Source organism: Sminthopsis crassicaudata, chromosome 3 (assembly GCF_048593235.1).
Source record: "Sminthopsis crassicaudata isolate SCR6 chromosome 3, ASM4859323v1, whole genome shotgun sequence".
Classification (NCBI taxonomy): domain Eukaryota; kingdom Metazoa; phylum Chordata; class Mammalia; order Dasyuromorphia; family Dasyuridae; genus Sminthopsis; species Sminthopsis crassicaudata.
In genome coordinates, this window is record NC_133619.1 from 510,791,967 (window position 1) to 510,807,046 (window position 15,080).

Genomic DNA, 15,080 nt, shown 5'->3' on the forward strand with positions numbered 1-15,080 from the left:
AACATGATTCTAAGAGGGATCCAAACAGACCCATAAAAATGGTTCAGAACTTCTGCTCAGAGGGAAGGACAAAAACTTTTGAACTATAATATGAGAGACAAGGGCAAAGGAAGATTTTAGGTCAAGAACTGAGAGTAAGGGGAAAAGGGAGAGACCACTTTCACTGCAGTGCCCAGGGAAGGCTTCAATGAAGAGGTAGCATTGAAAGGAGAGCTTTAGTCTTGAGCTAAATATGTGAAGGGAGCCCAGTACTGTACCCTGGGATTTCAGACTGTCTTCTAGTTTCTATTGGCCTTCCCAGTTTCCCTGTCTCTCCTGGGAGAATAATGAAGAGTAATCTGGCCTAAGAATTCCCACATCAGCTTTCTAGTCCCAATTCTTCCATAAACCTTGTGTGTTACTTAGGAAAAGTCCCAATTTCTTTCTGGGTCTCATTTTTCCTATCTGTAAATGAAGGTATGAAGACATCATTCTAAAAGTCCCTACTAGCTCTAACATCTATTTTCCAACACCCTTTCCAGCTCTGACTTTCTTTGAGTCAGATCTGAGCTGATGCTGGGTACTCTGTCCTTCTGGCCCCATCACACATTCAGACCTTCTTCTCTTTGCAGCTATACGGCGGCCAGCGTCATTGACATAGCCAGCAAGTACAAGCTATTGTGGAAACTGCCCCTGGAGGATGCAGACATCATCAAAGGTACACTGAGAGTCCACGGATACCCTGGTCAGAGGGGGAGGCACAGCCGGGACCCTTAGGGGGCCCCACAGTAACCCCATGGAGTAATTCATTCAATAAATGCATGTACAATGAAGCTAGGGTAGCCATTGGTATTGATCCACAGGGCTGTGTAGTGATCCTTCTATCCAGAAAACTTTCCTACACAACTTGAGAACGTTTGTAATAGATACCCTCCAGGTCCAAAACTCTAAGAGTCTGTGTTTCTAAAAGTCTCCAATCGGAAGGCTTTCTTCCTAAGATCCTACATTCTAGATGCTGAACTGAATAAAGTTCTGAGCATGGAGTCAAGAAAATCTGAATCCAGATATGATTTATTTACCAGTTGGGTGAAATCGGGCAAATCACTTCATCTCTCTGTGCCTCAGTTTCCTCATCTAGTAAAGTGGAGATAATAATATCATCTACTTCCCAAGGTTATGGTGAGGCTATGAGATACTATGTGCAAACATTAAAACACAAATAGAAATGTTACTATTAATTGTATATTTCTAAAATTATACATTTTAATATTCAAATTGAAAACATCTAAGATTCTAAGTTTTATACTTTTAAGTAGGGAGCAAACTCCTGCTGGCTCCTGATTTTCTGTTTTTAAATATTCATTCAGTGAGATCCTTTAACCTTGGAAATTGACAAATACTACAAATCAGGGCTTGATTTATTGTATTGTTGATTACCTCCACTTAAGAGAGTAATGGGGAAAATGTTAAGAATGCAGATTAAACTTAAAAATGTCTTGCACAATTACATCCCCCCCCCCAGTCTATTATTGAACATTTACCAGCTCAGTGCTGTAGTTATATATTGCTAAGATTCAACATTCCAAGTTTCTAAGTTGAAGTCTAAGATTCTAAATTATATCACTTCCAAAAGAGATATCAACAAATTGAAGTTGACTTCTCAGATGCTTCATTATAAATTCTAAATTGTTTAATTCCAAAAGTCTACATTCTAAGATTCTGAATTTAGTACAAGTTTTGCATTTCAGTATTCTAAATTATATAATTCAAAGATTCTAAATTCAAGGATTCCAAATGCCATTCTTCTAAGATTTTGCATTCTAAGAGTCTAATCTGAATATTTTGATTCTGTGTTCCAGTATTTTAAATTGGATATATATAAATCTCAGACTCTATATCCTATCATTCTAAATTGTATACTTTGAGAATTCATTCTAAATTATATATTTTGAGAATTCTAAATTTTGTATTTCTAAGATTCTATATTCTAAAAAGCTATATTTTATACTTTTAAAATTTTATGTTATCGATTTTTAATATTCTACATTCTAATATTCTCTATTAAGTATTCTAAAATTCACATTTCTCAGATTTACTTTTTAAGATTCTAATTTGAATTCTGTGATTCTACCTTCTAATATTCTAAGTTGAATACGTCTAAGATTCTATATTTTAATATTTCAATTTGTTTACTTGTACCATGCATTCTAATAATATAAATTCTAAGATTCCAAATTATATATTTCTAATATTTTGCATCTTAAAATTCTAAATTGAATACTAAGATTTTGTATCCTAGGATTCTAATTTTCTATATTTTTGAGATAGTAAGCAGTATTTTTCTCACATTCTACTTTGTAATATTCTAAATGCTTTACTTCTAAAGTTCATTTTGAGATACTAAATTGAATACTTCTCAGATTCTATTTAAATTGTATATACTTCTTATATTCTACAATGTATTATTCTAAATTATCTACTTCTGAGATTATATATCCTAAATTTTTAAATTAATTCTAATATTCAAATTTTAGCACTTCTAAGATTCTGCATTCTAAGTTTTTAATTGAATACTTCTTAGATCCAGCATTCTAAAATTTAAAATTACTTACTTCTAAGATTCTGTGTTCTACAAAGCTAAATTGAATCCTTCTCGGACTTCAAATTGAATGCTTTAAGTTTCTACATTATAAGAATCTAAATTATATAATTCTAAGACTGTTAATTGTATGCTTCTATATTTTTCCATTCTAAAAATCAGGGGTTGGAAAACTACTGGCAGCCTATTTTTGTACAGCCAACAAGGCAAGCTAACAATGGTTTTTAATCTTTGAATAAAGTTTATTGTATTTTAAATTGTATTTTAAAATGTAAAAAAATATCCTTAACTTGCCGGCAGTACAAAAACAGGCAGCAGGCCAGAGTCCAACCAATCCTACTCTAAATTGTTTACTTCTAAGATTTTAAATTATAAGATTTAAAACTGAATATTTCTAAAATGCTACATTCTATAAATTGCATATGTGTTACATTCTAAAATAAGCTATATTCCTCTGAGATTTTGCCTTCTAAGATTCTAAACAGAATATTTCTATGATGATAAATTGTCTGTTCTAATATTCTATATCATAGGATTCAGAATTCTAAGATTTTATATTAAATCCTTCTAAGATTCTAAGTTGTATCTGTCTAAATTTTACATTTTAACATTCAAAATATCATACTTTAGAGACTCTACATTCTATATTCTAAATTGAATATTTTTAAGATTATGTTATATCCATCTGACTCTAAATTGTAAGCTAATGCAGCTAAATTTTTGGATTCTAAAATTCTAAATTTTTTACTTCTAAGATTCTGCAGTCTAAGATACAAAATTGAATAATTCTATGATACCAAATTTAATGATCTTAAAATTCTACTTTCTATGAATCTAAATCATATAGTTTAATGATTTGAACTATCATATAGTTTAAAGAATTTTCCTTCTAAGATTGTAAATTATATACTTCTAAATTACTGCATTCTAATATTCCAAAGATTCCAAGATTTTAAATTTAGTACTTCTAAGATTCTGTACTGTACGATTTTAAATTGAATATTTCTAGTATTCTCAATTATATATTTCTAAGATGCTTCTAAAAATCTGCATTCTAAGACTCTAAATTGTTTACACCTAAAATTCTATGCATTACGATACTAAATTGAATCTTTCCAAGATTTATAATTAATCTTTCTAAGCTTCTACATTCTAACACTCAAAATTTTGAATTCTAAACTGTTTGCTTCTAAAAACTTCATTCTACAAGTCTATATTGAATATATCTTTGAAATCTATTATTCTTAAAAAGTGTATTTACAAAATTCTATATTCTAGGACTCATAATTGAGTGCATCTAAGATTTTAAATGTAATACTTCTAAGATTTTGCCTCTTAAGATTCTAAATAAATATTTTGCAGATCTCACATTCTAAGCTTCTAAATTGTTTATTTGTAACAGCCTCCAAGCTAGCAATTTAAATTATGTACTCTTACATTGTACATTTTTCTAACCTTTTTACTTCCACCATCCTGCATTCTATGAATCTTAATTGAATACTTCTAAGATTCTACATTATCAGATACAAAATTATTTACATATATGTATATATATCTAAAACTACATTTTAAGATTTTAAATAATCTTTTTCTGAATTTTATTTGAACTTTTGAAAATTCTAAATTGTTTACTTCTAACTTTCTGCAACCTAGAATTCTTAAATGAATACTTCTATTAATCTGAATTGCATATTTCTAAGATTCCATATTTTAGTATTCTGCATTTTATGATTCTTAACTGAATACATCTAAGAACTTACATTCTATAATTCTAAATTTTAAAAATATTTCCTGAACTTCTTAAGTCTCTAAATCTAAATCTATTGTTTCTAAGTTTCTTCATTCTAGTGTTCTAAATGAAATGCTTCTTACATTTTAAATTTAATTTTTTAAAGAAGATGATTCGAAGATTCTAAATTAAGTCCTTCCAAGAATCATAATGGAATCCTTCCAAGTATTTACATTCTAAGGTGGTGATTTTTGTATTTTTAAGAGTCTGTTTTTTAATCTCTAAAATGTTTTATTTGGTTAGAATTTAATTGAATTACTTGGAATTGAATAATCCTAAAATTCTTCATTCTGATACCTCCAATCAGATACTGCCAAGATGCTAAATTGTATAATTCTAAGCATCTATATGCTAAGCTTATAAATAATATATTCTAAGATTCCACATATTAAGACACTAAATTTTATACTTGACAAATTTAACATTGTAAAAATATAAATTGAAACTTCTAAGATTCTAAATTATGTACTACCAAGATTTCACATTTTAATATTCTAAGCTTTATACTGCTAAGATTCTGAATTCTGGGACTCTAAATTGTGTCCTAAAGTTTTGTTTTATTTGTTTTTTTAATTTGAGATTCTAAATTGAATTCAGATTCAGATTCTACTTTCTAAAATTAAAAATATTTTGCTTTATAGTTTTTACTTTTCAGATTTTAATTTTATATTCCTGTGATTTTGCATTCTAAAAATCTTAATGACCATTCTAAGATTCTAAATTATTGAGTTCTAAGATTCTGTAATTTAATATTATAAATTGAATCCTTTTAAGATACATAATGATTGAATAGCTCTAAGAGTCTACCTTCTGATATGCAAATTTATGTATCCTGTGATTGTTTATCTCTTAGATGTTTCTTCTGTGATTCTAAATATAATACTTCTAAGATCCTTCATTCAAAGATTTTTAAATTGCATGCTTCAAAGAGTGTAAATGTTTAAATTTCCATTTGTATATTTTAAGATCCTACATTTTAAAAACTATTAATTTTGTACTTCAATGAAATCTTAACTATATACTCTTAAGATTCTGCACTGTGATTTTTAATTGAATATTTCTAAGATCTGCATGTAGTGTTTGAAAATAGTATATAGCTAAAATTATGCATCCTAAGATTCTAGATTGAATATTTACAGTATTTTTATTCTATAATTCTAAATCAGATACTCAAAGATTTTACATCTCAAGATCCTAAATTTTATTCCTCTATGGTTCTACAGTCTAAAAAAACTAATAGTGCATTTTGAATTGAATTGAATACTTCTAAGATTCTAAAAGCTAAAATTTCAAATTAAATGTCTAAATAATTTTTTTTTTTTGCATTCTGAGACTAAACTTTTTCACCTCTAATATTCTATGGTCAAAGATCTAAATGAATACTTCTATGAATTTAAATTGCACAGTTCTAAGATTCTTAATTTAGTACTTCTAAAATTCTCCATTTTATGATTCTAAATTGCACAAATCCATGATTCTTTATTCTACTAGTCTAAATTGCATACTTTTTAGATTTTAAATTGTATACTCTCAGATATTACTTTTCAATATTCTAAATTGAACATTTCTGAGATTCTTTACTCTCAGATTCTAAATTTAGTACATATTCAATACAACCTTTATTCCAAGATTCCAGATTGAATTCTTTTAAAATTCATAACTATATCCTCAGATTCTACATTCTAAAATTCAGAATTTTGCATTATTATTTTCTCAATTGTTTACTTCTAAGATAATCCATTCTTCAAATGCTAAGTTGTAACTTCTAAGAATGTAAATTATTTACTTCAAAGACTCTAAATTCTAAGTTGTATACTTTTTAGAATCTACATACTAGGATTACAAATTTTATACTCTAAACTTTTATATTCAAAGATTTTGCATTCTAAGAATCTTAATTGTATACTTTTAAGATTCTGCATCCTATGATTCTTATTTGAATATTTCTAAAATTGTGTATTCTATTGTTTTAAAATATCATTAAGATTCTGCATTCTGAGAGCCTAAAAAATTGTTCTACATTCTAATGTTCTAAATTAAATACATCTAAATATTTAATGCAAAAATCTGAATTGTATACCTCTAAAATTATATATTTGAAGATTCTAAACTGAATACTTCTAAAATTTTGCATTCTAAAATTTATAATTCAATGCATCTAAAATTCTAAATTGTGTACTCAAATCTATATTTTAAGATTTTAAATTTTACATTAAAAGAATTTTGCCTTCTGTTTAATATAATTACATGCTTCTAAGATTCTATATTCTATGGTTCTAAAGCATCCGAAATTCATTCCAAGATTTTTATATGAATATTTCTATGATTCTAAATTGCTCATTTCTAAGATTCTATTTCTCATAATCTAAATTGAATATTTATCACATTGAATACTTATTAAATTATAAATTAAATTCTTTAAGAATTCTACATTATAAACTTCAAAATTGTATACTTCTGTGATACTGCATTCTAAATTGAATACTTCTGTGAATCTAAATTACCTAATTCTATGATTCTGCCTTCTAAGCATATTAGAAATATACAATTAAAACTGTTATAATATAGAATGATAATAGCATAATATTTAGAATAATAAAATAGAAAAATAAAATAAAAACATTTTAGAATTTAAATTTTTAATGTTTAAATTATATCCAATTTAAGTAAAGTATACAAGTAAGAATCATAGAATAGATTCTAAAATTCTGCATTTTAAAAGTATAAATTTAATACTTCTAAGATTTTAAATATATTATATATTTCTATGATTTTATATTTTCAGTTTCTTTATTTTAAAATTCTATATTGAGTTCCAAACATCTGCATTTGAAAATTCTAAATACTTAACTTCTTAAGCCTTCCTTCTAACATTATAAATTAAATCTTTCCAAGATTCATAATCGTATCCTTCTAATATTTTACATAACATTTACATTACAGAATTCTGCATTCTCTACTTCTAAGTTGTCTACTTCAAATGTTCTTTATTTTACAAGTCTAAATTGAACATTTCTAAAATAAAATACTGTGTACTTCTCAGACCCTACTTTCTAAGATTCTAAATTGTATATTTCTATGAATATTCTTGCTAATTTTTGTATTGTATAAGATTTTACATTTCTTAGATCACAATTTTATCCATGATTCTGCATTCTATGAATCTTAATTGCATACTTCTAAGATTTATAATCTAAGAGTTTCATTGAAATGCTTCTAAGATACTGAATTCTATGATTCTAAAATTATACTTTGAAGATTCTACATTCTGAGATTCTAAATTGTATACTTCCAAGATTGTTCATTCTAAGATTCTTAATTGTATGCACTAAGATGGAACACCTTATTATTCTAAATATTACAGTATTATGATTCTGTATTATAACAATTTTAATTATATACTTCCAAGTTTTTTCAGCCTAAGATTCTAAATTGAATAGTTCTAAGATGCTTCGTTCTACAGATCTAAACTGAATACTTCTAACATTCTAACTTGTATACTTTTCACACTCAACATTCTAAAATTCTAAGTTGTTTACTTCTCTATATGGTAAGTAAGGGCTATATACTAAGAGTCTGAATTGTATGCCTTAAAAGTCTACACTTCAAAATTCTAAATTTCATCCTTCTACAATTCTGCATTTTAAGAATCTTCATTATACAATTCTAAGATTCTTAATTAAATATTTCTAAGATTCTACTGGTTATTCTAAATTGTATGCATTAAAGATTTTACATTCTAACATTTTAAACTGCATTTTCTAAGATCTTAAATTATATATTATGAATTGTATTCTTCTTTTCTAAATTGTATACTGATAAGATTTTTCTTTCTAAGGTTCTTAATTGAATAATTCTAAGAAAGGGTCTGCATTCTAAGATTCTTAATAAATCAGATTTAAGATTCTGCATCCTATTATTCTAGATTATCTATTTCTAAGATTCTACATTCTCAGAATCTATACTCTCAGATTCTAATTTTCATACTTCTAAGAATCTACATTCTAAGAATCTAAATTATTAGATTTAGGATTCTGCATTGTAACATTCAAAACTGATCTTTCCAACTTTATCATTTAATCCTTTTAAAATTCTACAGGATAAAATTCAAAATTTTACTTCTCAGATTTTAAGTTATTTACTTATAAGATTTTTGATTTCATAAGTGTAAATTGAGTACTTCTAAGTTTCAAAATTATATACTTCTTAGATTTTACCTTTTAATTCTTGATTATTTAGTATTTTCATTCTAAGATTCTACCTCCTAAAATTCAAAAAGCTACTTCTAAGATTCTAAATTGTCTAAGAATCTTCATTCTATGTGTCTAAATTGATTACTTCTAAGATTTCAAATAGTACATTTCTTAAATTCCACATTCTAATTCTTAGTTGTATATTTTTATGAGTTTTCATCCTAAGAATCTAAATTGAATACTTAAAAGTTTCAGCATTCTAAAATTCTAAATTTAATTCTTCACAGAACCTAAATTGTATATTTTTCAAATTCTACTTGCTAAGATTCTAAATTGTCTACTTCTTGTCTTCTTTCATACCATGACTAATATGGAAATCTTTTGCATGATCACACATGTATAACCTATACACATTTCTTACTGTCTCAGGGAGCAGAGAAATGGAGAGAATTTGGAACTTTTTTAAAATTTTAATTTTAATTTTTTTAGATATTTAAAATTGTCTTAACATGTAATTGGGAAAAAATAAAACATTATTTTAAGAGAACACTGTTCAAAAAATGCACATTTATAAGATTCTACATTTTAAACTTCTAAGATTCTTTGTTGAATAGTTTTAAGATTCTGGATTCCAAAGTTCTAAATTGTATACCTCTATATTCTAGGATCCTAACTCCATGTTTCTATCATCCTGCTATCTAAGAATATTAATTGTATGTCTCTAAGATTCTACTTTCTCAGATTCTGCATTCTAAGATTCAAAGTTCCAAGATTTTTCATTTTAATAGTCTAAATTACTTTTAAAATGGTAAACTACATTCTTCTTTGACCTCACCTTTAAATGTTCCATATTGACTATTTCTAAGATTCTTTATTTTCAGATTCTGCATTCTAATGCTCTAAACTTTGTGAGTATTTTAGTAGTACTCTAAAGAATACTTTTAAGACTGTGTTCTGAGATTCTAAATGGAATTCTTCTAAGATTGATAACTGAACCCTACAATTCTACATTCTAAAATGCAAAGTTCTACATTACTATATTCTAAATTATTCTAAGATAATTAATTTTATATTTATAAGTTGAATACTCTAAATTGAATATTCTTCAGACATTATGTTTTAAGATTCTTAATTGCATATTTCTGAGTCTGAATTATATAAATCCTAATCAAATACTTCTCTGATTATAAATTACATACTTATCTGCTTCTATATTATAAGATTCAAAATTATATACAGCTAAGATTTGGCAGCATACAATTCTTAGTTGAACACATTTACATTTATGCATTCTATGATCATAACTGTTTATATCTAAGATTCTGCAAAGAAAATTCTAAATGTATCTATAAACATATCTATATATACTGAATTTTACACTTCTGACATTTTACATTTTAGGATTGTAAATCTTATTATTCTGTATTCTAAGAATACTGATTGTATGCTTCTAAATTTCAGTATTCTAAGATTACAAATTGGAGCAGCTAGGTGGTGCAGTGGATAGAGTACAAGCCCTGAAGTCAGGAGGACCTGAATTCAAATGTGGCCTTGGACATTTAAACACTTCCTAGGTGTGTGACCCTGGGCAAGTCACTTAACCCTACTTGCCTCAGGAAAAAAATTACAAGTTGAATATAAATAAGGTTCTAAATTGTATATGCTAAGACTTTACTTTTTAACATTCTAAATTTTTTATTTCTATGATTTTTTCATTCTAAGAATCAATTTGAAACTTCTGAGATTTTTAATTGACTATGTCTAAGATGGTAACTTGGATACTTCTGTGATTCTACATTCAAAAATTCAAAATTGCATATTTCTAAGATTCTTAAGTTAAAATGCCTAGATTTCTTCTTTCTTCATTTTACAAGTCTTTATTGAATACATTTAAGATTCGGTATATTAATATTCTAGATTGATGCACAACTTACAACATTTTAATTGAATGTTTCCAAGAGTTTAAATATTAAAATTCTAAATTATGGACTCTGATTCCACATTTTAAGATTCTAAAGTTTCTATTTTCATTTCTACATTCTAAGATATTTTATATTTCTTAGATTCTGCATTCTATGCATCTACATTAAATCCTAAGATCATAAATTATATATTCTCAGATTCCACATACTAAAATTCTAAATTATATAGGCCTGAAAATCTATATTCTCAATTCTAAATTTTGTTCATCTACAATTCTGCATTTTATGAATCTTAATTATAATCTAAGATTCTGCCTTCTAACATTATAAATTGAATACTTCTAAGATTCTAAATTAAATTCTTCTAACATTTTAATTCTATATTTCTCAGATCCTGCATTAAGATTCAAGATTGTAGACTTCTAAACTTCTACATTTTTATTCTAAATCTTGTGCTTCTATGATTTGACATTGTTATAATCTTAATTTTATACTTCTTAGCTTAAGAAATTTATGATTCTCAGGTGTTTTTTTTTTGTTTTTTTTTTTTACTTCTTTGCTTCTACATTCTAATATTCCAAATTGAATACTTCAGATATTGTAAATTGAATACATCTGCCTTCCAAAATTCTAAATTGAATATTTCTAGCCATCTATATTGCATAGTCCTAAGATTCAACCTTCTAAAGTATACATTGTAACCTTTGTAGACTCTATATTCTAACAATCTAAATTGTATCTTAAGACTCAATACTTTAACATTCTAAATTGTATCTTGAGATTCTTCTAAAATTTTGAATTCTATGTTTCTAAAATATATATTTCTAAGATTCTCAATTGTATTAATAGTTTACATTATACGATTCTATGTAGAATATTTTTATGATTCAGCAGTCTAAATTTCTATCTTCTATAGTTTAAGATTTGGTAATTTAGAGAAGGCTTTCAGAAAGACAGAAATTCTCAGCCAGGATCACCAGATGATCACAAACTAGACTGCCACATGCTGATCTGACTAGCTGTTCTCCCTTGGGTCCCTGCCTCCTGTTTTATCCTTTCTATGATTAATCTAACTGATATTTCCTGTCCCACTTTCTCCCTCCCCAAGGAGCATCCCATGCTACCAACCGGGAGAGTGTCCAGAAAGCCATCAGCCACTTGGATGAAGATCTGAACACCCTGGGCCAGATCAGCAAGCTCGCTGAGAGCCTCAGTTTCCCCCATCAGGTGAGACCTCCCTAGACACTCTTTTGAGTTTCTTGTCCTAGCTTCTCCTCCAGTCTAAGTCCTAGGCAGCTGGCGGTAGGACATCAGGTCCTTTACACAGTCCTCCTGGTCTGAGAGCGAAGGTGCAGTCCATTTGTCTTAGGGAGCCCCCAGAATCAGGAGTTGTCTCAGACCCTTGTGTCTAAGGGGCTTCAAGACTGAGTCAAAGACATGGCCCCTTAGAGAAGCTTGTGAAGGGATGTGACCTCTGCTTTAGGGAACCCCCACTCTGAGGGGGTAACATAGTTCCTGGTTCCAGAGAGCCCCAGGTTTAAAGACAAAACAAGCCTTCTTCTCTCTGGAGAACCTTGTGATCTGAGGGCAGAAGCATGGCAGCCCTGACTCAAAGGGGATACAGGGCAGATGCAAAGATCAGGCCACTGTGAGAGAGAATTGAGTAGTAAATCCTAGAGCTTAGAGAGGACAGTATAGCCTGCAGGAAAGAGGGCTGGATCCTGCAGAATATGGTGAGGAAGGCAGGGGAAGGGAGGAAGAGATCATTCCCTGAAAGCAAAGCTCTATGGACTTAAGGGCAGCTCTGAAGCTGGCATGGGCAAGACCCGCACTCTAGCAAAGGACAGGTTGGGGGTCCCCAGGCCAGGAGGGCCTGGAATGAGAATTGAAATCTCACCTTCTTTGCAGAGCCTGGATGATGTCATCAAGGAGCTCACAGCCGCTGCCCACCGGGACCTGGCCGAGAAGCAAGCCCTGTGCTACACCCTCTCCTTTCCGCCCAACAAGGTGGAACTGTCTGCCACTCGGCCCGAGGGCACTGACACTTTCATCTTTGAGTTCCCCCATCCGGATGCCAGGGTCGGTTTTGAGCAGGCCTTTGACGAAGCTAAGCGGAAACTCGGTGAGTGTGCTGGCTCAGCTCCAGTCCAGTCCCCAGCCAGCCAGAGGCACTTCCCTCCGCCATGACGTGGTACAGAGAGACATGGGCCAAGAATCAGAAGGCTGGGCTAACATCATCACTTATTAACTATGTGACATGGGGCAGGTCCCTTCCCCAGCTGGGGTGTCAGGTCTGTGGAAGGGGCTGGACCAGATGAAGGTCTCCCCCACTCTGTCCTTAGTACTAGTCCTCCCAGCCTTCTGGGATCACAGATGTTTGGAGCTAAGGGTTTTAGAGATTTGGATGAGGATTTCAGGAGGTCAGGAACCCTGGGATTTTTATTATTTTGAAAACTGATAACTCTATTTCACTATATTTGGTTTCCATTGTAATTCTGTATATTTTATTTTATACATGTTATAGAACAATTAATCAGCATTTATATAGTGCTTTAAAGCACTATATTTTGTGCAATATTTGTAAAATGTGGTTAAAAACTTTTAAAAGCTTAAAAGCACTATGTTTTATATTTATATTTTTAAAAATGTTTAAATAAAAATTATATTTATTTTAAATATTTGTATTTAAAAGCTTAAACACACTATATTTTATATTTATATTTAAATACTTTAAAATAGTTATATTTAAAAGCTTAAAAGTTTTTTAAAACTCAAAAGCACTAAAGTTTACAAATTACACAAAATATTTTCCAAATATTATCTCATTTGATTCTCACAACAAGCCAAAGGTAGATTTTACAGAAGAGGAAACTAAAGGAGATGAGGTTAAATGGCATGTCTGGGTTTACAACAGCTAGTTTGTTGCCTTCATCATCTTCATCGAGGGAGAGAGGAAACAAGTATTAATAAGCACCTACTATGTGCCAGATACTGTGCTAAGTGCTTTACAAAAAGCCTCTCATTTGATCACTCTGCCTAGACACTTGTTTATCCTGGATAATCCTCATTACTTCTCACCCCAGTCTCTATGCATGTATTCATCTGTCTCCATCTCTGTTCATTTTAGCCTCCAGTAAAAACTGTCTGGACCCAGAATTCCTTAAAGCCATCCCCATCATGAAAACCCGAAGTGGTATGCAGGTAAGAATAGGCAGCATCTTCAAATCCCCTTCTCTGTTGTGCTGACTTATCCTCAGGCAGAGGTGAGCTCTCATTTCTGAGGCTCCAGGCTCCCATCTCCAAGGGTCAGAGGTAGCAGTTTTTGAACAATATGCATTTAAAAAAATTTACTTCACTCATTTATTCAATAACCATTTGTTAAATGGCTACTATAGGCCAGGCTCTGTGCTAAGTGCTGGGGATACGAAAAGAAGCAAAATTTAGTCCCCACCCTTAAGGAATTCACAGTACAACAAGGGAGAAAACAAGCAAACAAATATGTACAAACAAGCTACATACAGGCAAACTGGGAAATAATTAAAAGAGGGAGGCTCCAGTTTTAAGAGGAGCTGAAAAAGGCTTCCTGGAGAAGAGGGAATTTTAGCTGGGACTTGAAGGAAGCCATATTAGAAAGCTCCCAAGTTTACTTATATAGAGCTCTCTAACTAGCCTTCATTCATTCATTTTAAAACATTTATTAAGTGCCTGCTATGAGTTAGGCACTGCAGACATCAAGATAACAACTAAATAACCTCTGCCCTCAAGAAACTCATATTCTAGTGAGGGAAAACAATATAAATACCAAAAAAATGTAAAATATTTATAAAGTAAATGCAGACTAATTGTGTGTGCATGAGAGAGAGAGAGAAAGAGAGAGAGAGACAGAGAGACAGAGAGAAGGAGAGAGAGAGAGAGAGAGAGAGAGAGAGAGAGAGAGAGAGAGAGAGAGAGAGAAAGAGAGAGAGAGAGAGAGAGAGAGAGAGAGAGAGAGAGAGAGAAAAGGAGAGAGAGAGAGGGAGAGAGAGAGAGAGAGAGAGAGAGAGAGAGAGAGAGAGAGAGAGAGAGAGAGAGAGAGGGAGAGGAGAGAGAGAGAGAGAGAGAGAGAGAGAGAGAGAGAGAGAGAGAAAAGAGAGAGAGAGAGAGAGAAAGAGAGAGAGAGAGAGAGAGAGAGACGAGACGAGAGAGAGAGAGCAGGACCACTAGCTACTAGGAGAATCAAGTTAGGCCATATGTAGAAGGGGGTCCTTAAGGGGAGCCTTGAAGGGAACTAGGGGTGCGCCAATGTAAAGTTGAGGAAATGAGATGGAGGAATAATGAGAAAGTGAGAGACTAGCAAATAGGCCAGTAGCTAGAACATAAGATGGGTCAAGAGGGGTAATATGAAATCTATCTGGAAAGGGGTGGTTGGAGTCAGATTATGATGAGCATTGAATACAAGATGAGGAGCTGGTATTTTATTCTGGAGGCAAGAAGAAACAGAAGTCATTAGAGGCTTCTTTGGGTCCCTTGGAGGCAGGCCTTGGTGCCCCACCATGATGCCTCACCCCCAGGGCCCCCCCAACAGGTGTCCTCTCCTGTTCTGACTCCCCAGGTCAGAT

At 30.8% G+C, this 15,080-nt stretch overlaps 1 protein-coding gene across 1 annotated transcript in view; it reads left to right on the forward strand.

Annotated features, from left to right (window-relative positions):
• Positions 1-15,080, forward strand: part of ARHGEF17 (Rho guanine nucleotide exchange factor 17) — a 140,040-nt gene that overhangs the window by 110,549 nt on the left and 14,411 nt on the right. Inside the window, 4 exon segments of the mRNA XM_074304020.1 lie at positions 612-697; positions 11,591-11,709; positions 12,391-12,604; positions 13,610-13,683. Of these exon segments, the coding sequence (XP_074160121.1) occupies positions 612-697; positions 11,591-11,709; positions 12,391-12,604; positions 13,610-13,683 (493 nt within the window).